The sequence below is a fragment of the Pelodiscus sinensis genome, chromosome 13 (assembly GCF_049634645.1).
Source record: "Pelodiscus sinensis isolate JC-2024 chromosome 13, ASM4963464v1, whole genome shotgun sequence".
Classification (NCBI taxonomy): Eukaryota; Metazoa; Chordata; order Testudines; family Trionychidae; genus Pelodiscus; species Pelodiscus sinensis.
Window position 1 is genome coordinate 801244 of NC_134723.1, and position 20718 is coordinate 821961.

The 20718-nt window shown below is 63.4% G+C and overlaps 1 protein-coding gene across 11 annotated transcripts in view; it reads right to left on the minus strand.

The window, feature by feature from the left end:
* Window positions 1-589: 589 nt before the first annotated feature.
* Window positions 590-20718, minus strand: part of F8 (coagulation factor VIII) — an 87073-nt gene continuing 66944 nt past the window's right edge. For 6 of the 11 annotated variants that reach the window (XM_075941252.1, XM_075941246.1, XM_075941250.1 and 3 more), the window contains 13 exons: window positions 15637-18748; window positions 14605-14770; window positions 13115-13327; window positions 12352-12580; window positions 12008-12190; window positions 11116-11232; window positions 9303-9374; window positions 8587-8672; window positions 4542-4697; window positions 3920-4064; window positions 3051-3199; window positions 2321-2497; window positions 590-1116 (listed from right to left, as the gene is read on the minus strand). In XM_075941252.1, coding sequence (XP_075797367.1) covers window positions 961-1116; window positions 2321-2497; window positions 3051-3199; window positions 3920-4064; window positions 4542-4697; window positions 8587-8672; window positions 9303-9374; window positions 11116-11232; window positions 12008-12190; window positions 12352-12580; window positions 13115-13327; window positions 14605-14770; window positions 15637-18748 — 4961 coding nt within the window. In that variant the 3' untranslated portion in view covers window positions 590-960. Of the gene's footprint in view, window positions 1117-2320; window positions 2498-3050; window positions 3200-3919; window positions 4065-4541; window positions 4698-8586; window positions 8673-9302; window positions 9375-11115; window positions 11233-12007; window positions 12191-12351; window positions 12581-13114; window positions 13524-14604; window positions 14771-15636; window positions 18753-20718 lie in introns of those variants that run through there. The other 5 variants (XM_075941256.1, XM_075941247.1, XM_075941257.1 and 2 more) reach the window with 5 other exon arrangements.

A 20718-nucleotide genomic window follows, 5' to 3' on the forward strand; every position in this document is an offset into this window, starting at 1 on the left:
CTGTCGGACGCTTGGGGGGAGCCTCCCAGAGACCCTGAACAGCCCAACCAGCTCCCGGCCGACTCCCCCAGCGTCAGGGCGGGCTCAGTGGGAAGCGGCCAGATGGCCTTACCAACGGAGCGGGAACCTCCGCAGGCCTGCTGGCCAGGTCCGCGGGGTGGGAGGGGGCGTCTGGGACAATCCGACGGCCTGCTGGGCTGCACTCTGGCGACCAGCACCCAGGGCAGAGGCCCACGGGCGGAAGCCAAGCCCGGAGAAGGGGGGTTACTCCTGGGAATGAGCAAGCACCTTGCTGAGGGTGGAATGTGGCAGCGGGCCTGAAAGTGCCGGCTCGCTATTGGCTAAGCACAGGAAGGGAAGCCAAAGGGCACGTGGGAAGAGTCCCAGCCCGGAGCCAGGCGGCACGGCTGCAGGCACCCTGCTGAGCCAGCCCAGCCCAGCCCAGCCAGGGGTGCAGAACCCCGCTGATTGCGAAACGTGGCTCCTGGGCCACAGCCTTATCTCTCCGGGCCGCACCCTCCATCCTTCAGGCTGGGGCCCGGGCCAGTTCCTGAGAGTTTCTGAAGAATAAGGAGGCAGACTCAGTGGCTAATTAATTATTAGCTGCTATTCTTGCTGCCTCGGGGCCCGGTTCAAGGCTGGCTGAGCCCGGGGAGGAGGCAGGGCTGGCTGACGTGTGCTGGGAAACGACGGTTTAACGGTGCTGTTCTGTGCCCACTACACGGCACAGCAGAGGCGCCAGAGGCGGGAAGCAGCGGCCTGCAGGCCTTTCAAGCTTGAGATGCTCTGTGCCACACTCCCTGCCAGTGCGCTGAGGTCAATGGTGCTGTTCTGCGCAGGCCTGCACCGAGTGTGGCTCTTCCTCCGGGCTGGGGAAGATCTTCCCCTTTGGGGCTGTCAGGCGGGCGACGGTTCAGCATCCTGCCAAAGCGAGGTCCTGGCCCCAAAGCCAGCGGCCCCTCAGTATGTTTGCTGGGCCTCGCAGCCTAGGAACTCCGTCCTCAGGGCGATGTGGTGATGCCACCGGCGGGGGCGTATCCTCAGATACCGGGCAAAGAGCGGCGGGTCCAGGGTGTTCACCACGGTGCTGAGATGATCTTGGTTGCCCTGGAAGACCTGGTGGGAGGAAGCAACGGTTGGCACCTTCTCTGCTCTGCCATGGCCGGGCCGCTCTCTGCCCCTCGGAAAGATTCAGAGTCTCGTCCCCGCCCCCGCCCCAGCCTGGGCCGTCAGTGGATTACCCGAGGGAGGAAGCTGCCCCCTGGCTACCCGTCGGGGGCAGGACAGTGCTACGGGAGGCGCTCCCTGGGTCTGAAGGAGGGGAATTATTCCGGGGGCTGCAGGCGAGGGAAGATAAGGGCAGGAGGGGATTCGAGCAGCAGGGGCTAGCGGCCCGCACTAGAGAGCCCCAAGAGAAGGGACAGAAACTTCATCACTTGGGACCTTGGAAGATGAACAGCACAAGGGTCTGGAGAATAAACTAGAGGAACCAGCTCTGCCCTGGGTTAGGAGCAGGCAGCGAATTGCTCCACTAGGCTTTCTCCGCGCTCTGCTCCAGCCCCCAGCATGGGCAGGCAGGGCGCCGGGCGCTGTTCAACACCTGGGTGTAGGAAAAGAGCAGACGGATCACATCTGACACAAAAGCTGAGGGCAGGCAAGGCCATCCCGGGGGGCTGGGCACCTGCCCCTTTCTGCCCCTTCTCCCCAGCCCCTGCCCTTCCTCTCCCGAGCGCCACCTGGAGCTGGCGAGGCAGCTGTAGCGGAGTGGTGCAGAGAAGGGCCTGTTGCACAGCCCAGGCCCACGTGCCCCTGAAGAGGGGGCTGGATGGAGCAGAGCAGGGCTGACTGCATTGCTGTGAGGCCCTGCACCACCCCAGCCCTGCGTCTCCCCAAAGCGCAGGGCCCAGCCCCAGCCTGCAACACTCTGGAGGAGAGAGCCCGGCCTGGTGGCTGGGTCTCACCGGAGCGCCCATCCGGGCCTCTTTCACCTCTGCCAGCCAGGCGGGGCCACACCTCCCCAGAAAACACTGCAGTGGCTGCTGTTCTGGGAACGAGCGAGTGGCCCAGACAGCCCCGGGAACAGGACTCTGGGGGATTGCATGAGAACAGACCTGACCCTGAGCCCCAGCTGCTCCTCCCTGCAAGGCAAGCAAGCACTGGCCGGTCGCACATCGCTGCCAGGTGGCCTGGCGCTAGCCATGCCAACCCCCTGGAACTGCTGTCGGTTGCCAGCCCCCCCAAGCATGAGCCCGGAAGTGCCAGTGTCTGTGATCGGCTGGGCTTTCCTGGACCTCCTAGGCACCAGCCGGGCTCCCTTCACCTTTTCCTTGCCGTCCTGCAGGACCGGAGTCCAGTGCGAGCCATCCTGGCTGCTGGAGACTGCAAACTCCTTCACGAACATGGGACTGAAGATGGCTTTGGCACCCTGGGTTACAATTCCAGTGACCCTCATGATCTTCTCAAAGTCCACCTGCAGCCACTCCGTGGGGCTGTCCACCTGGGGAACGACACACCAGCCACCTGTCCCCTTTGGGAACGGCCACCAGACAGCGCGAACGCTCCCCTCTCCTCCCATGCCAGAGCCACCACCTCCCTCCTGCTGCTCGCAGTGTCCTCAGCCCCAGGCAGTGAGGACAAAGCCTGAGCGGAGCTGGTACCTGTCTGCACCCGGCTGGCGCCAAACTACCAGGTGTCGCCTGCTAGACTGACGCATGCTCCTGGACCCAAGGGAGGACCCGAGAGCACCGGCGGCACCAGGCTGACCATCCCAAAGTGCCTGCTTCGGGTGCTCTGCCGAGCACTGGGGGCAGTTCATTTGATTTCCCCACCGTGCTCGGGGCCCCGTGGCAGGGAGCATGATGGGTGCAGATGCACCTGCCCAGCGTGATACGCACGTGCTGTGCAAAAGGCACAACTCAGTGCGGCGTGTTGGGGGCGGCACAGTCACACTTTCCTTGTGTTGTGGGCGGGGCCTGCAGCAGCTACAGCCGACCCACTGCTCCTCTGCCCTTTCCCACAGGGACTCCCTGGGGAGGCTGGCCCTGGGGTACCTTTGGCCTCCAGGCGTTCGTCCTCTCCTGCAGGTTCAGTCGGGCCTGCGAGGGAGCCCAGCTGGAGAACACAGTCGTGCTGTGGGAGGAGGCAGAGATCTGCTGGTTGGAGATGCCTTTGTTCTCCATTCCTAAGGGCATGGAGCAGCCTGGAAGAGAGGGGAAGCGCTAGGAACCAAGGGGCCTTCTCCTTGCCCATTACTCACATTTGGTGGCCCACTGGCCAACCTGTTCTAGCCGGAGCAGGTCACAGTCCTGCCGCGCACGCGCCTTCTATCTGGCTACAGCTCAGCCCCCGCCAGCCCAGCACCCACGTCTCCAGATTGGCCCAATCCCCAGCGCAGCTCGAGTGGCCCGTCCCTATCCAGCGTGGCTCCCAGGGGCCCCTGGGCAAGGTGGGGGACGGGCCCGGCTCTGCACTCAGGTGGAAAGGGTGGGGCCAGGGCAGCCAGCCCCCGGCAGCCCTCAGCACTGCTTGGAGTACCCGGCACAGCGCTCCCTCCGCCGCTGAGCCAGTGAGCGTGAGAGGGGGACTCCACCCGCTCCCGGGCTCCCCTGGCCTGAATAGGGCAGCTGAGCAAACAGGGCCCCCAGCAGAGCTGAGGCTGGACGTGCTCCCCGCGGCCAACACCCCCCGAGTGCTGGCTCCACTGGCCTCCCAGAACCCCTAGAGCCCTCCGTCGGCAAGGCGGCTTTCGAGCACATCACGCCCCTTCCTCCCGGGATGCCCGGAGCCAGCTCCAGTGTGGTCCGACCCTGCAGGCCCGGAGCACCCTCAGCTCGGGCAGAAATCGGCGGGAGCCGAGTTCAGCGCCTCAGGGGAGCTAGAGGCCACAGCGGAGGAGCCAGGGCCACACGGAGGGACTTACTGTTCAGATCACAGCCAATGAGCTCCATGCGCAGCGTGGTCCGGATGCTGTAGTGCGTGGGGTGCAGGCGGATATACCGAGCGATGATTGGCGGGTTGAAGTGATTATCTTGCACTCCCGTTGCATCCACATTCCCAAAGAACACCTGCAGGGAGGGAGGAGATGGGCCAGTTACTCCAGTGCCCGCAGAAGGAAGAGGACAGCGGTCTACAGATTGCTGAGTGGCGAGAAGGTCCCTCCAGTTTGGCACCTATTAACCAGGAACAGGGCTCGGAGAAATGAATATAAACACTGTTCACGTGGATACGAAGAAATCCTATTCCATACAACTCAAAAAGAGCCAGTGGAACTCCCTGCCACATGATGTCACTGAAGAGTAGGTTTCCAAATGATCAGACACCTATCTGGACAAAAACATCTGCCATGGGATGAACTAGGGTGCAATTACTAGAGAAATGAACTTACCACCTTAGGCGAAAACTTACCACCTGCTGGGGAAGTTCTTTACCCTGGGATAGCAGTAGAGATTTATAAGAGCTGGAGGGTTCTGGCCACTGCCGCAGACCGGATGCTTGGCCCATCAGTCAGTTCCAGGCAGATCTGTGTTCTCTCCTTCACTTACCATCTGGGAGCTGGTGGCATTTCCCTTGTAGCTCTTCCACCACTTGCCATCAAGGCCATAGAAGATGACAAACTGGGAGATGTAGAGGCTGGAGAGCTTTTGCCGGGCCCCCTGGGTCTTTATGCCGTGAAGGATGGTGGGACGCAGCAGATCCACCTGCGAGGGGAGGCAGAGTCAAGTCCTGTAGGGGATCGCCAGTGACAGTGCTTCCTGCACAGGCTTGGGGTCGGGCAGGAGCTTCCTTCTATGCTGGCACATCACAGGGTTATTTGCCTTGTTCCAATGATCTGAACATGGCGGTGACTTCTGTGGTGTAAACTCCCCTTCGGTGTCCCAGCAGAGCTTTGGGCATTCCATGCAACTGAGACGGGATGAACTGAACCCCGGGAAAAGGAAAGGCTGGGGTCTCAAACATAGATTGTTAACCTTTGGAACTCCTTGCCACTGGTCCAAGCGTATCGCAAGATGGATAAAAGGATTTGACATTTATGTTAAGAAGACGAATGCCCAAAGTTTTATTAGATAAAGCCGTAAAAAGGACATCAACTTTCCGACTGCAGGGCACAGTGAACCCGCAGCTGATAGGGGCTCCCTCCTGGCTAGGTTATTCCATAGCTGTCCGGTGGGGGATCTGTACTTCCTCTGAAGCAGTTGGTACTGGCCACTGCTGACAACACTGGAGCAAATGGGACCATGGGCCACGTCTGGCTGGGCAGTGCCTAGGCTCCTGTTTACAAGTGTGGGCTGGTCTGGGGCGTATGTGAATCGGGGCTGACCAGAGCCAGGCTGGCTGAGACTTGTTCCGGCTGGGGGACTGCCCCGCCCCTGGCCTTAGGCCTGGCGTCCGCACACAGCAGCTGGAGCGGGGTGGCAGTGTTACAGTGCATGGGCCTGCAGGGGGCAGAGCGCCCCCCTTGAATGCACAGGGGGGCAGCGCGCCTGTTCTGGTCATTAACGGGCACCTCTCTCCAAAGGGAATCGTGAAATCTTCCTCTTCTCTCCAGCAGAGGGAGCCGGACACTGGCGGCTCCCCCAGAGGGCCGGGCGATGCCAGAGCCAAGGTGCAGCGAGGGGTGTCTGCACCAGGGGCCCTTCCTGCGGCACCGGGACCGGCTGCTACTCCCAGCGCCCACAGCGCATCCCACTGGGGCTCTCAGGCTGCTCCAGAGCGGCACAGTCTGGGGGGAGCACAGAGCCCGGCAGAAGGGGGAAAGGGGAGGGTAGCCCTGGGGGAAACGTGTGTGCGTGTCTAGGGTTTGCAGAGGGTGCGTGTGTAGGGTCTGGAGGGGGGTGCGTGTCTAGGGTGTGGGGGGGTGCGTGCGTAGGGTCTAAGGGGGGTGCGTGCGTAGGGTTTGGAGGGGGTGTGTGCGTAGGGCTTGGAGGGGGTGCGTGCGTAGGGTCTAAGGGGGGTGCGTGCGTAGGGTTTGGAGGGGGTGCGTGCGTAGGGTTTGGAGGGGGTGCGTGCGTAGGGTCTAAGGGGGGTGCGTACGTAGGGTCTGGAGGGGGGTGCGTGCGTAGGGTCTGGAGGGGGGTGCGTACGTAGGATTTGGAGGGGGGTGTATGTGTAGGGTGTGGGGGGGTGCGTACGTAGGGTTTGGAGGGGGGGTGTATGTGTAGGGTTTGGAGGGGGTGTGTGCGTAGGGTTTGGAGGGGGGTGCGTGCGTAGAGTTTGGAGGGGGGTGCGTGCGTAGGGTCTGGAGGGGGGTGCGTGCGCAGAGTCTGAGGGGGGTGCGTGCGTAGAGTTTGGAGGGGGGTGCGTGCGTAGGGTTTGGAGGGGGGTGCGTGCGTAGAGTTTGGAGGGGGGTGCGTGCGTAGGGTCTGGAGGGGGGTGCGTGCGTAGAGTTTGGAGGGGGGTGCGTGCGTAGGGTCTGGAGGGGGGTGCGTGCGTAGAGTTTGGAGGGGGGTGCGTGCGTAGGGTCTGGAGGGGGGGTGCATGCGTAGGGTCTGGAGGGGGGGTGCGTGCGTAGGGTCTGCAGGGGGGTGCGTGCGTAGGGTCTGGAGGGGGGGTGCGTGCGTAGGGTGTGGGGGGGTGCGTACGTAGGGTTTGGAGGGGGTGTATGTGTAGGGTTTGGAGGGGGTGTGTGCGTAGGGTCTAAGGGGGGTGCGTGCGTAGGGTTTGGAGGGGGTGTGTGCGTAGGGTCTGGAGGGGGGTGCGTGCGTAGGGTCTAAGGGGGGTGCGTGCGTAGGGTTTGGAGGGGGTGCGTGCGTAGGGTCTGGAGGGGGGTGTGTGCGTAGGGTCTAAGGGGGGTGCGTGCGTAGGGTTTGGAGGGGGTGCGTGCGTAGGGTTTGGAGGGGGTGTGTGCGTAGGGTCTAAGGGGGGGTGCGTGCGTAGGGTCTGGAGGGGGGTGCGTGCGTAGGATTTGGAGGGGGGTGTATGTGTAGGGTTTGGAGGGGGTGTGTGCGTAGGGTCTAAGGGAGGTGCGTGCGTAGGGTCTGGAAGGGGGTGCATGCGTAGGGTTTGGAGGGGGTGCGTGCGTAGGGTCTAAGGGGGGTGCGTGCGTAGGGTTTGGAGGGGGTGCGTGCGTAGGGTCTAAGGGGGGTGCGTGCGTAGGGTCTAAGGGGGGTGCGTGCGTAGGGTTTGGAGGGGGTGCGTGCGTAGGGTCTAAGGGGGGGTGCGTGCGTAGGGTCTGGAGGGGGGTGCGTGCGTAGGGTCTAAGGGGGGTGCGTGCGTAGGGTTTGGAGGGGGTGCGTGCGTAGGGTCTAAGGGGGGTGCGTGCGTAGGGTCTAAGGGGGGTGCGTACGTAGGGTTTGGAGGGGGGTGTATGTGTAGGGTTTGGAGGGGGTGTGTGCGTAGGGTCTAAGGGAGGTGCGTGCGTAGGGTCTGGAGGGGGGTGCGTGCGTAGGGTCTAAGGGGGGTGCGTGCGTAGGGTCTGGAGGGGGGTGCGTGCGTAGAGTTTGGAGGGGGGTGCGTGCGTAGGGTCTGGAGGGGGGGTGCATGCGTAGGGTCTGGAGGGGGGGTGCGTGCGTAGGGTCTGCAGGGGGGTGCGTGCGTAGGGTCTGGAGGGGGGGTGCGTGCGTAGGGTGTGGGGGGGTGCGTACGTAGGGTTTGGAGGGGGTGTATGTGTAGGGTTTGGAGGGGGTGTGTGCGTAGGGTCTAAGGGGGGTGCGTGCGTAGGGTTTGGAGGGGGTGTGTGCGTAGGGTTTGGAGGGGGTGCGTGCGTAGGGTCTAAGGGGGGTGCGTGTGTAGGGTCTGGAGGGGGGTGCGTGCGTAGGGTCTGGAGGGGGGTGCGTACGTAGGATTTGGAGGGGGGTGTATGTGTAGGGTGTGGGGGGGTGCGTACGTAGGGTTTGGAGGGGGGTGTATGTGTAGGGTTTGGAGGGGGTGTGTGCGTAGGGTCTGGAGGGGGGTGCGTGCGTAGGGTCTGGAGGGGGGTGCGTGCGTAGGGTTTGGAGGGGGTGCGTGCGTAGGGTCTGGAGGGGGGTGTGTGCGTAGGGTCTAAGGGGGGTGCGTGCGTAGGGTTTGGAGGGGGTGCGTGCGTAGGGTTTGGAGGGGGTGTGTGCGTAGGGTCTAAGGGGGGTGCGTGCGTAGGGTTTGGAGGGGGTGCGTGCGTAGGGTCTGGAGGGGGGTGCGTGCGTAGGGTCTGGAGGGGGGTGTATGTGTAGGGTGTTGGGGGGTGCGTACGTAGGGTTTGGAGGGGGGTGTATGTGTAGGGTTTGGAGGGGGTGTGTGCGTAGGGTCTAAGGGAGGTGCGTGCGTAGGGTCTAAGGGGGGTGCGTGCGTAGGGTCTGGAGGGGGGTGCGTGCGTAGGGTCTAAGGGGGGTGCGTGCGTAGGGTCTAAGGGGGGTGCGTGCGTAGGGTCTGGAGGGGGTGCGTGCGTAGGGTCTGGAGGGGGGTGCGTGCGTAGGGTCTGGAGGGGTGCATGGGGAGTGCGAGGGGGTGTAGGTAGGTAGGAAGGTTCGGGGGTGATAGATCCCAGCCTGGCGGCGGGGCGGGGGCACCGGGGACACGGGGCGCAGACGCAGAGGGGGTTCCCCGAGCGCTCTGCTCACTGCCTCTCTGCGGCCAACGTGCAGGCCAAGGCGCGGCCGCGTTAGCGACACCGACCTGGATCCAGGAGTTGCCGCCGTCTGTGCTCCAGGCGTTGACGGAGCCCGACTGGTCCAAGCGGGCCAGCCGCGGTGCCCATTGCTCTGCGGGGAAGCACACGAGGGAGGTGCCCGTGGGCTGCCTGCCAGACCTGGGACCGCAGCCGCGTGGGAAGGGCAGGGGCCAGAGAGCTCGGCACTCCCAGATGTCGGCTCGGTTGCAGACAGAGCCCTGCTCCCCTCTGGCCACCCGCCCCCCAGGGACCGGGGCTCGTGCGCTGTCTGGGGCCCATCCCAGGCGCAGACAGGGCCGCTCTGGGAGCTGGGGGAGGGGAGGGCTGCTCTGGCTGCCAGAAGGGGTTGCTGGGCACTGCAGGCAGGGAGAGCTGACCTGCACCCAAAGTGCTGATCACCTGCCTGCTGCAGACGCCCCGTCTCCCTGTGCGCGGTGGAGCCCTCTGGGCCTGGCTGGACAATCGCCCGCTCCGCTCCAGGGTGCAGGTGAAATCCCCAGCAGCGTGTGCAGGGCTCCAGGAACCCAGAAAAGGTGAGAAGCCCCGGGAAAGGGGCCAGCGAAGGGGTTCTGGAGCTGGGTGGAAGGAGGGCACCTGGCGGGGAGCAGGAGCCGCTCCAGGAAAAGGCCTTGTGTCTCTGGCTGGTGGAGGAGTCAGGCCTGGCCCACACGTGTTGGCTGAGCCCTGGCCCTTCCCCGGTCATCACTAGCCCAGCACTCACCGTACTGGCCTGACGCTGTGATCTGAGAGTCGGCGATGTTCCCGGAGGCCAGGCCCAGCGGGATCTGACACTCTGCAGCCGAGGGAAGAGGAGAGACGGTGAATGGGGCTGGTGTTGCCCTTTGGCGCCCGAGGCTTTCGTCCCGGACACCGAGTCCCGTGTGTGGCTCAGCACAGCGTGTACGCTAAGCCTGGGCGCCGCCCCAGGGCCGGTGACCTCTGGACGCCAGTGAGGGCACCGCAGGGGGCAGGGCCAATCGCCCGGGAGGCAGCCAGGCGGGCATGTGGGAGCTCTGGCTGTGCGGGAAGGGCGTGCCAGCAGCACAGCTGGCAGCTCACTGGGCACCAGCCAGCGTGGGCAGCACAACCCAAGCACCAGGCAGCTTGTCTGGGCCTGGCCCTCTGGTGTTCTACCCTGGGCCTGGAATTGCTGCTGGTGCTGGGCTCTGGGTGTCTTGTAAAGACAAATCTTCATATACAGGTCTCAGCAGCACCCCCTGGCTTCACGTCCTTTGCTGATCTGCAGAGCACGGGCATGTTTATTTCCATGACAACCTGGACTTTAAAACACCAGAGAGCTGCCCCTTGTGCTCTGCAGGGCTGGGGCAGTGGAGCTTTCTAATGTGTCTTCAAACAAAGATTTTTGGGCACACATGCAATGCGTCCTTAAGAAAGGAAAGGGACCGTTCCTTTGTCAGACCAAGTGCCTGTGTCTTGGCAGGGGCTGGGTAGGAGCCGTAGGGTCCCTCCTAGCCCAAGGAGTCTATGATCTACGAAGTGTAACAAACCGCCCCTTTCCTTCAGTTGCAAAGCTAGGATTTGAATGAGGTGGAAGCTGATTTGCACTTGAGCGGACAGACTGGGCTGCAGTTCCCAATCCACGTTTCGCACCACTTCACATGGTACATAGCGTGGCTGAACACGCCAGCCCCTGTGAGGCTATGTCTGCACTACAAGGAACCGTCGGAAAAAGGGACGCAAACTGTGCTCCGCAATTTGCATACCTTTTCCCGATAGTTTTTTCAGAAGTGACTTTTTCGAAATTTGGTCCGTCTACAGTTGGCCAAATTTCAGAAAAGCCTCCTCTTTTGGAAGAACCCTTCTTCCTTGTGGAAGGAGAAAGACAGGGCTTCCGAAAGAGCGTGCCTGCTCGTCTGCAAAAAAAGCAGAAGAGCAGACGCGTTCCCTGGACGCAGCAGAGTTTTTAACAGGATATCTCCCGGAAAATCCCCGTAGCGCAGACAAAGCGTGGCTCTTCGTGACTCAGTTTGCCTATCTACAGAGGGGTATTTCCCAGTTCAGGGAGCCAGCTGGACTGGCACATGCGTTTGCGGTGACAAGCACACTCACATTTCTGCTCTTTTCATGTTGTACTCTCACTAACATGGCGTGTTGCCTTTTCCCCTGGACAAGAGCCCGTGCGCTTCTTCTAAGCAGAACACGTGGCCCATGGCTTCTTAGGGTTTGAAAATCAAGTTGCTGGGAGCAAATCTGTACGGGTGGTTTACGCTGGCCTCCAGCTTTGCACCCATAATCACATGCTCCTCCCGCCCCCCGGCTGGGGATGTAGTTCACTGCAGGCTGGCCCCTATCCTGCTGTCCCTCCTGCAGGCTCGCTCAGGCAGGCGATCAGTCGCCCACAGCTGACTGAGGGGGAAACGCTGCCACCCTGAGGGGCACGAGGGTCCCATTTTCAGAAGCGCCTAAGTGGCCGGAGGAGCGTGAGCCCTGCTCTCCAGCAGGCTCGCCTGGGTGCGTCTCTCCCCAGCTGGCTCACAGGGAATTCTCGGCAGGGGGCAAGACGAGCTACTCACTCGGGTCATACACAAGGAACAAGGCGCTCATTCCGGCCTGCTGGTGCTCTCCAACCTCGCTCTCCACCCGCCAGATCCCCGGGTGGGCGGGCCGCATTTCCACCGTCCCAAAGACACCTGGCTCACAAGAAGGGGAGGGGGGCAGAGTTAGGGTTAGTTCTTTCAGCCACGGCTCCGCCCGCCCTGGTGCCAGCTGCATGGGAGTAAAGTGCTGCCGGGGGTCCGGGTGCCAGGCAGCTTCCCAGTGACACCTGGGCCCACAGGCCCTGGAGTAACTGCCCAAAGCCAGGGCAGGGAATGAGTGTGGCCCAATCGATGCACTTGAGTTTGCTATGTAATAATAATTAAGCAAATCTGCATAGCCTGTGACTCGCACCTGGGAGCAGGGGCTGGAAGGGGAGGGCCAGTGGGCCACAGCCCCAAAGGTGAGCAATGGGGGGAGGGTCTGGGGGAAGAGGTGGTGTGAGGGCTGGGGCTCACAGGGAAAGGGGAGTGCGGGGGCAGGGCTTGGGGCCATGGGAGTGCGGGGGCAGGGCTTGTAGCAGGGTAGTGGGGGCAGGGCCAGGGCATGGTGCAGCACAGGGGAGGGGCCATGGTTTGGGTGCTGTGCCCCCCTTTTAGGCACTTCCACACTCCTGCTCTGGGGCCCTAGCCATTGACATGGAGCTCGCTGCACAAAGTGTTGGGAAACCGGAACAAGGCATCAGCAGCTAATGGCCCTTGGGCCCACACTCAGGGGCTGGTTCCCGCCAGTTTCCCAGGCTGAGGCTCGTGTCTCCCGAAGGGGGCTGGTGCTAGTCTGCACTACTCAGAGCGGGGCGGCTGGCCTGCTGGCTCCTGCCTCAGGCCCCTCCCGGAGAGTGGCTCACTCCAGCGCCCGGGCGGCTTGTACCGGGGTAGAGGTTGTAGACTCCCATTTGGTACTCGTGGTTCGTCCTGACAGAGAAGAGCTGCCCGTGGAAATGGACCGCGTGGATGTCCTCCGTGCTGCCCATGTTGAGTAGGTGCCAGCGCACCCTCTGGTGCTGAGCCACCACCAGCCCGGGCAGCGAGTCCTGCATGTAGCCGTTGATAGCTGCGGGAGAAGAGTGAGCGTGGCCCGGGCTGTGGCAGTGAGAGGTTCCCAGGGGAGTGCTGAGGTCCTCTTGCTCTCACCCAGTGGGTGGGCAAGGAAGAGGATTCAGGAGCTGGTCCCGCTGCGCTAGGGGCAGGCAGGGCAGGAGCTGGTGTTCTTACCCGGAAAGCGGCTTCTCTGTCTAAAATGAGGGTCGTGCAGCTGGGTCCGGCAGAGGGGCGGGCAGTTCCTCTGCACGTTCTCGGCGAGGTACCAGCTTTTGGTCTCATCGAAGATTGTGAAGAGCAGCGAGAACTCCTGCACGGCCAGCTGCCTCCCAAAGGCAGGGCTCAGGATGCCGGAGCGGCAGATAAGCAACGGCCCGACCAGGCCAGAGTGCAGGTCCTTCTCCTGGGAGGGGGCACAGCCAGAGTGTGAGGGCCACGCCGAACCTCCACCCATCCCCAGTGCCGGCAGAGCCACGCAGAGCCTCTCCGGTACCGTGGGCTGCACCCCAGCCAGCCCTCCTAGTGCCTGTCAGTGAGCTTCCCCCTCAGGGCCAGCCACGACCCCAGGAGCAGGGGCGGCCTCAGATGGGCAGGTGGGGGGGCTGGCTCTGAACGCCCCCAACTCACAGCTGGAAGCCGAGCGATGGAGCGGAGCTCAGCACCGCTGTGGGGGAAACCCAGCGCAGGAACCTCCCTCTAGGACACCTGGGGCCCTTTGATTCTCGTTCTAACTGTGACTCACTGGCTCCCCTCTCCAGCTCCGCTGCTGGCCCAGCCCAGCCCCAGCTGCCTCTCCTGAGACGCTCCGGGCAATGGCCCCGCGTGGCCCAGCGATACCCTGCGCAGGAGAGTCCCTGGGGCCGAGGCAAGGGGCTGGCATTCTGGCTGAGCACGGCTAGCGGAGAGCCCCGGTGTCTCCTGCCGGGCTCCCACCTACCTGGTTAACGCTGGAGAAGTAAGCCCAGGCCTTGCAGTCAAACTCATTGTCAGCAGGTGCCATCTGGGGCAGCACCTTCCAGGAGTACTCGCGGAGCTCGCCGGGCGGCACTGCCTGCTGGCTGGGCCTGCTGTCGCCCCCCGGGCCATCTTGGTCGGGCAGGAGGTTGAAGTGGAAGGAGTAAGGCCGGGAAGCCAGGTTCTTGAAGCTCACCTGCACCGGGGGGGTGGGCAGACGCAAAGAGAAGGGGAATCTGGGAGCCAGGGCCCTGCCCACTGCCCCGCCCTGGTGGGACACTGGCCCTGCCCCAGCCAGACCCAGCCTCCGTCCTCTCGCTGCGCAGCAAGGGCAGGGTGGCCGGGTCTGAACCACACGGTCCGGTATTTGGGGGCTCTGTCCGGGAAACAACCTGAGAAAATACCAGACATAAAATGTCCGGTCTGTGCTAATTAGGCACCTTTATCATTATGAGGAGCATCAGGACGTAGTTACGAACTGCCTGGCTGGCAGACACGCTCACACTGCATGAGTGCGTCTACCAGCCAGGGATACCCGACTACGCGGGGGGGGGGAATCCCCGGAGCCAGACTCCTCGTGCTTCGCCGGGACCGTGCGCAGGACGGGCAGCGCCCCAGGATCTGCATGCGCCTGGGTCAGTCCTGCTCCCCGCCGGCCGATTCTCTCCCCCGCTCCTCCCCGGCCAGCCCTGCTCCTCCCACCCCCCTCCCGGCCAGCCCTGCTCCCCCCACCCCCCTCCCGGCCAGCCCTGCTCCCCCCACCCTCCTCCCGGCCAGCCCTGCTCCTCCCACCCCACTCCCGGCCAGCCCTGCTCCCCCCACCCTCCTCCCGGCCAGCCTTGCTTCCCGCCGGCCAGTTCCCCCCCAATCTCCCCTGGCCAGCCCTGCTCCCCCCACCCTCTCCCGGCCAGCCTTGCTTCCCGCCGGCCAGTTCCCCCCCAATCTCCCCTGGCCAGCCCTGCTCCCCCAACCCTCTCCCGGCCAGCTTTGCTTCCCGCCGGCCGGTTCTCCCCCCTTCCTCCTCCTGATCTCCCCCTGCCAGCCCTGCTCCCCCCGCCCCCCTCCCAGCCAGTCCTCCCCCCCCGATTTTCCCTGGCCAGCCCTGCAGCCCCACTCCCCTCCCGGCCGGTTCCCCCCTCCATCTGAGATCAAGTGTGTCCGGTATTTTTTTGAAGCTGTCTGGTAACCCTAAGTGAGGGCGCCCTGACCTCGGCTCCACAGCTGATCTCCACACAGCACCGAGGTGCTGGCCAGCCAGAGCGAGGGCTGGAGCTCGCCCACCCGCCCCAGAGAAGACCCTTGTCCTGTCAGTGCACTGAATGTGCCAGCTCTCAGCCCCAGGCCTTGGCAGCCTCCGGGGCAGGCCAGGCCTCTGGAGCCGACGGTCCCAGCCCAGGAGGCAGCAGGAAGAGCCCCTGGAGTGGCAGAGGGCCACGGGGAACGTCACCCTCCTTTTTCTTCCCTCGGACTCACCATGACGAAGTCATTCACTTCCGCCCTGATGTAGGGCCCCAGGAGCCCCAGGTGCTCGTCCAGCTCCCCGCGCGCCAGCGGCTGGGTGAAATCCTTGTCCAGGTACCCTCGGAAAACCACCTTCTTGAACTGCTGGGCAGGCTTCCTCCAGCCCCGCCCGGGGCCCCTGAGGAACAAGAGGAGCTCACCAGGCTCGTGGAGTGGAGGGCGCAGGGCGCTGGATGCTGTGGTCTAATGCCCCTCCCGTTGGCATCTTGCCCAAGCCACACACCCGCTCAGGCAGGCCAGGCCTAGCCACTACAGGGTCTGCCGGGCCCTCGGGAAGCAAGCCCGAGCTGGCGGCAGAGGGGTCTGTGCAGGACACGCCTGGGCCCTGCCGGCAGCTCAGAGGTGGGTGCAAACGTCGTATCCGCACAGAGCGTCTCCCTGCAGCTCTCCTGGCCTGGCCCCACTCGGACGCCCGGGGCTGACCTCCAGCCAGGCACTTGCGGCAGCTCCGGCCTCGCGAGGGTCCAGCGGTTAGTGCCCGTCTTCACCCGGAGGGTTCCCTGGCTCTCCTCTGAGTGGACGGGTTGGGCCCACCCCGCACACAGCACTGCCCGGAGGAAGCCCCCCTGGCAGCCCCCCGCAGTGTGGCCAGTGAGAGGCTCATTCCTCCCCACCCCCCTGCTCCCCCCTCGGCACGGCCAGGTGCATGGGGAGCCCGTGATGACGTCTGCAGCTGACACTGCCCAGCCCCGGGAGCGCGCTGCAGCCAGAACCTGTGGGCTCAAGTGAGGGAGGCCTGGACTCGTCAGCAAAGCGGGCGCTGAGCCCAGGTAGCGGAGCCACCAGCCGGGCTGCTGCACTCGGGAGGAAGCTCCAGGACCCAAGAGGCTGGCAAGGCTCCACTGGGCGGGGAGCCAGGCTCAGGACAGGCTGGGCTGGGACCCGGGGTCTGTCCCCGGGTGGGCTCTGGGCGGGGAAGGGAAGGGAAGCAGCCGGGCTGGGAGAGATGCCCGGGGCGGGGGCAGGGCGGGCCGTGAGACGTACTTCACTTTCAGGAAGTGCTGGGGTCTCTGGCTCTCGTATTCCCACAGCACCTCGATCGCTGCCACGAAATACTGCAGGACCCGCCCCTGGTAGGAGCGCGGCCCTTGCTCCTCCTCCCCGTAGATGTCAAAGTCGCCCGCGCCTCTCTCGGGGCTGCTGTAGTCGTCATAGTCGGATTTCTCCGTCTGGGGCTCGGCGATGCTGGACTTGGCTGCACTGTCGGGGGCACGGGGCTCTCCAGGGCTCTCCAAATAGGCCTCGGGCCCAGGAGCCGAGCTCCTGTTCTTTGCTTTGCTGGTGCTTTCCACGCTGCCCTGCGGCCCCTTCCATCCTGGGCCTGGGAGGGGAGCGGCATCTTCCTCTTTCAGCACTTGGTTTTCTTGCTGGATGTGCCTCAGCTGCCTTTGGCCTCCTGGCAGGGCCTGGCCGAGAGCCTCGCCCCCCTGGGGACGCAGGGTGCTTGTTCTGGAGGCCTGTTTGGCCAGCGTCTCCGAGGCCTCTATGCTCGCTGGAAAAGCCTTCGATCCAGCTCCTGCTGCCCGGTGCTGACTGGCCTCAGAGCCAGGCTCCTGCGGCACTTCCCCAGAGACCCGCAGCTCCGGCGGCTCCAAGGTGCCCGCGTGCCCACCTGCCACACTCCCCTCGGGCAGCAAGCTCCGACGCACCCCCCGGTCAGCGGCCCCGCCACGCTGCGTCGCACTCGCTGCAGGGGGCTCAGTGCTGCTCGCCGGCCCCACGACCCGCGCCGAGATGGGGGCCACCCCCAGCGTCTGCTCTCCTGCCGCCTCAGGGGGCTCCGCGTCGGCCTCAGTGCCTGCTGTCTGCTCCCCTTCCCAGGGGGCAGGGGCAGCGCTAGGTCGAGGTGTCTCCTCCGGCTCTTCCACCCTCAGAAGGGAGCCGCCTCCTCTGGGAGCTGCACTGTGCCCCGCTGCCGGAGGCTCCCGGCTGCTGGCCCGGGGTGGCGGTGCGTCCGGCGGGCTGGGGCTTGGCGCTTCCCTGCTGTGCCCCGTGGGGCTGTCAGTGCCACTCGCTCCAGGGTCTACGCGGGGCCAAGCACCAAAGGGCTTTGCTCTGTCGGAGCTTTTCTTGGTAGTGCCTCTGAGCATGGCTCCGACTCCTGAATGTCCGCCAGAGCCCTGCCTTCCCCTCTGCGCCCCTGCCTTGTCCCCCTGCCCTTGCTGCACCTCCGTCCCTTCCAGCGAAGCACCGGCTGATTCCAGGGGCCTCTTGTGTCCATGAGAGGTGCATGCCTGAGAGCTCGGATCGCAGGGCTTGAAAGTCGGCTTTGCAGGGGGCCAGCTGTCCGAGGCCGGCTCCATGCTCTTATTCCTGTGGATTGCACCTTCTTCGTCTGACCTGCTGGCCTCCAGGAGAGCCGGACCATTTCTCGAGTCCACCGTCCCTGCTGGAGGGGCTCTCCTGGAGAGAGAAACTTCCCCGCTATGCGCCATGCTGTCCGACGTCTCCTTCCTTTGCGCAGCATCGTGGGGCTTTGGCCCTCGCGTTAGTTCATCGGTGTCTGGTGTCGGGTCATAGCTGGGGGCAGAACTGTCATTGTGGCCCAGAACTCTTCTTCCTGGGAGGCTTGTCCCACTGGTACGCTTGTCGGGTGCTAGCCTCATGCCACTTGCTGCAGCCAAGCGCCGCTCTGCACCTGAAAGGCCCGGATCATCAGCAGGTTCATCCAGCCCTAACTGGGCGACACTCCTGGTCTCGTGGGCCAGGGGACGGTTTTCTGCAAGCCCCCGATCTGCTCTGTCTGAGGGTGCAATGTTAGTCTTACCGAGGGAAGGGTGTTCCTGATGTGGGAGAGGGGCCCTTTGAATTTCTGTGTCATTTGAAGACTTCTCTGCAAAGGACACGTCTCCGTCTGCCGCCGGCATGTTCTCGTGGGGCACGGCGCCGGGCGCCGGGCTAATTCGCGTCCCCTCTTGAGACGCTCCGGAAAGGCCTAGTGACGCCTCTTCTTGAAGCTTGGTGCCATTTTCTAGCCTCATGTCTAGTTGCCCTGGTGCACTGCTGCTTTTAAGAAATGCTTCCCCGTTGTTCCCATGGGCGACGGCACGCCCGCTTGTGCTCTCTGCTGCCTGGCCCCGTGGCGCGGAAGCACTAGCCCCTTTCAGGAAAGGGCGGTCCTTAGCCGACAGTGTCACCTCTCTAGTTACAGGATCAGCCAGTGGCTTGTGTGGCCTTGAAGATGTGACATTCGGCTCCAGCGGCTTTTCCTCGCCCTCTAGCGCAGCTCTTTTCTGAACCCCGGGATCACGCCTGGAGTCCTGGGCTTGCAGTGGCCTCTCGTTCCCTGCAGGGCCAGTGTCGCTAGCCCTGAAGAAAAGCTCCTGAGGGCCCAGTGCATGCACCGTCTCTTCTGATTGTGCCGAAGTAACATTCCCTTGAAGAAACTCTTCCAAGTGGGCAAACGGAGCAGTTGGTTGCAACGTCCCGTTCTCGGCTGGCGCCTGCAGCTCTGCGCCCCCTTCGGCCGTCTCTGTGGCACGGCTTGGCCTGCGCTTTCCGAAGAAGAGAGACTCTCCTGGAGATGAGCCAGCTGCTGCTGAACTTGCATTGTGAGGGGCCACGTCACTGGAGCTTGGTGACTTCCCTTCAGCTGGAGGGTGTCCAAGTCCCTGGCCAGGGCGAATCATTTCTGACAACCCTTCTTCTGAGGAGTCGGAGTCATAAGCTACTGGCTCAAAGTCAGTCTCGGCTTGAGAGGGCAGGGAAGGGCCGTGGGGAGCGGAGAGCACGGCTGCGCCACCGGAAGGGGAGCCTGTCCAGTTCCTCAGGCGGGCTTGAAGGCTGTGGTTGAACCCGAGCGGCTGGCTGGCTTTTCTCAAGCAGGGTGTCAGCTGGGCACTGGGCATCTCTGTTTCCTTTTGGGAAGAAGTGACATTACAGCCCTTTCCCACATTCGCCCTGCGTCCTCTCTTCCCCCCGGAGAAGCCCCTAGGTTGAGGGCCGTTGCCCTCCCATGCCACGTAATCCGGTCCCAAGTCATAGTCCTCCCCGTAGGAATAGAGCTCGGGGTCAGTGCTGCACTTAGAGACTGTGAACTTTGCCCGCATTCCTCTCTCTCTGCAGTCAGGGCTCAGGCATCCCAGAGTCCACACACCTACCTCGGGAAGGACAAGAGAACAGCGTTAGCCCGACACACCTGGCAAACAAGAGGAGTCGCCCTCCCGCCTCAGCACGCTAAGCCACTGGCATCTTCTGTCCACCGAAATCCATCCCACCCTGCATTCTCCACTCATGCAGCGCTCCAGGGGCTGCAACAGCTCTGCCAGCGCTTAGAATGAACCTGGCAAGGATCTGGAATTGCTTTAACGAACCGAATGCCTCCTTGGTCCCCCCCTTTTGCCTGCTACGTCCCCACACTGGCTTCCGTGTGTAGCCACGAGGGGTTAAGTGATGGCTGCAGCTTGGGGAGTACGATCCAGCAGCCAGAGGGATTCCAGACTCAGCCCAGCCGAGGCCTGGCTGGTGCTGGCAGATACTCTGTGCTGGTTCTGTGCTACATTGGCCGTGGGGATGGACTCTGAGGCCAGTAATGTGAGTTCACAAAGCCGCTCGGTCGGCTGCCAGTGGGTGGCAACAGATTCTCCATCGCTGGCCATTTTTAAATCACCAGCTGTTTTGTGAAGGATTCGCTCTAGTTCCAAGAGGGCCGTGCTGGGGCAGACGGTCCGATCTGGCCGTGGAGCCTATGACCCTATGGGGAGAATGTTTTCTGCAGGCGCTGGTCTCCCCAGCCCCAGCCCCCATTTCTCTCCTGTTCAAGGTAAAAGAAACCAAAGCCCCCACCCCCATTCCTTCCTGCCCAGGCATCACAATAATCATCCAGAGTTAGATACGTCTCCCTGGGAACTGCTGATTTCTGGGTTCCCTCGACCCCCCTCCGCTGGAGAGCACAGGGCCTTCTGCTGCCTCAGGGCCAGCCTGGTGCCTTTTCCCCATTCTCTATCCACTTACATACAATTGTGCCAGCTTCTCATTCTCTCCAGGGTGGGCAAAGGGTCAAGGGTAAAGCCACAAGCACAACTCTGAGTGGCCCATGCAGCTATTTCAAATCAGACACAGGAGGCAGCGCCAGGGAAGTGGCATCGATTGGGCAGCATGCTGGCATCACGTCTGAGCCGACGCCCACTAGATCCCTGTGCGGCTGGGAGCGGCTGAGCCCGTGACGGCGACAGGCAGACGAGGGATGAGGAACAAGGGCCAGCAGGGGAGTTGTGAGCTTAGATGACCGAGTTAAATCTGTGGGCTGGGATCTGGCTAGTTGCCAGAGGATGTGGACACTGGATTAGCCTTCCCGCCAGCAGAACCTGGGCACACAGCCCTGGGCGCGGCTTTGGCACCCAAGGGGTATTCTAGTTCCTACACTCAAGCTGCTGTGGCTTGTTTTAATAGCTCAGCAGACATGCTGCTGGACGCGCTGCTGATTTCTGGGTTCCCACGCTGCCAGATGGGCGGCTGATTTCTAGGTTCCCACGCTGCCGGACGGGCGGCTGATTTCTGGGATCCCACGCTGCCGGACGCGCTGCTGATTTCTGGGTTCCCACGCTGCCAGATGGGCGGCTGATTTCTAGGTTCCCACGCTGCCGGACGGGCGGCTGATTTCTGGGATCCCACGCTGCCGGACGCGCTGCTGATTTCTTTGTTCCCACCCTGCCGGACATGCGGCTGATTTCTAGGTTCCCACGCTGCCGGACGCGCTGCTGATTTCTGGGTTCCCACGCTGCCAGATGGGCGGCTGATTTCTGTGTTCCCACGCTGCCGGACGCGCTGCTGATTTCTGGATTCCCACGCTGCTGGACATGCGGATGATTTCTAGGTTCCCAAGCTGCCGGACGCGCTGCTGATTTCTGGGTTCCCACGCTGCCAGATGGGCGGCTGATTTCTGGATTCCCACGCTGCCGGATGCACTGCTGATTTCTGGATTCCCACACTGCCGGACGGGCGGCTGATTTCTAGGTTCCCAAGCTGCCGGGCGCGCTGCTGGATGGGCGGCTGATTTCTGGGTTCCCACGCTGCCGGACGGGCGGCTGATTTCTGGGTTCCCACGCTGCCAGACGGGCGGCTGAT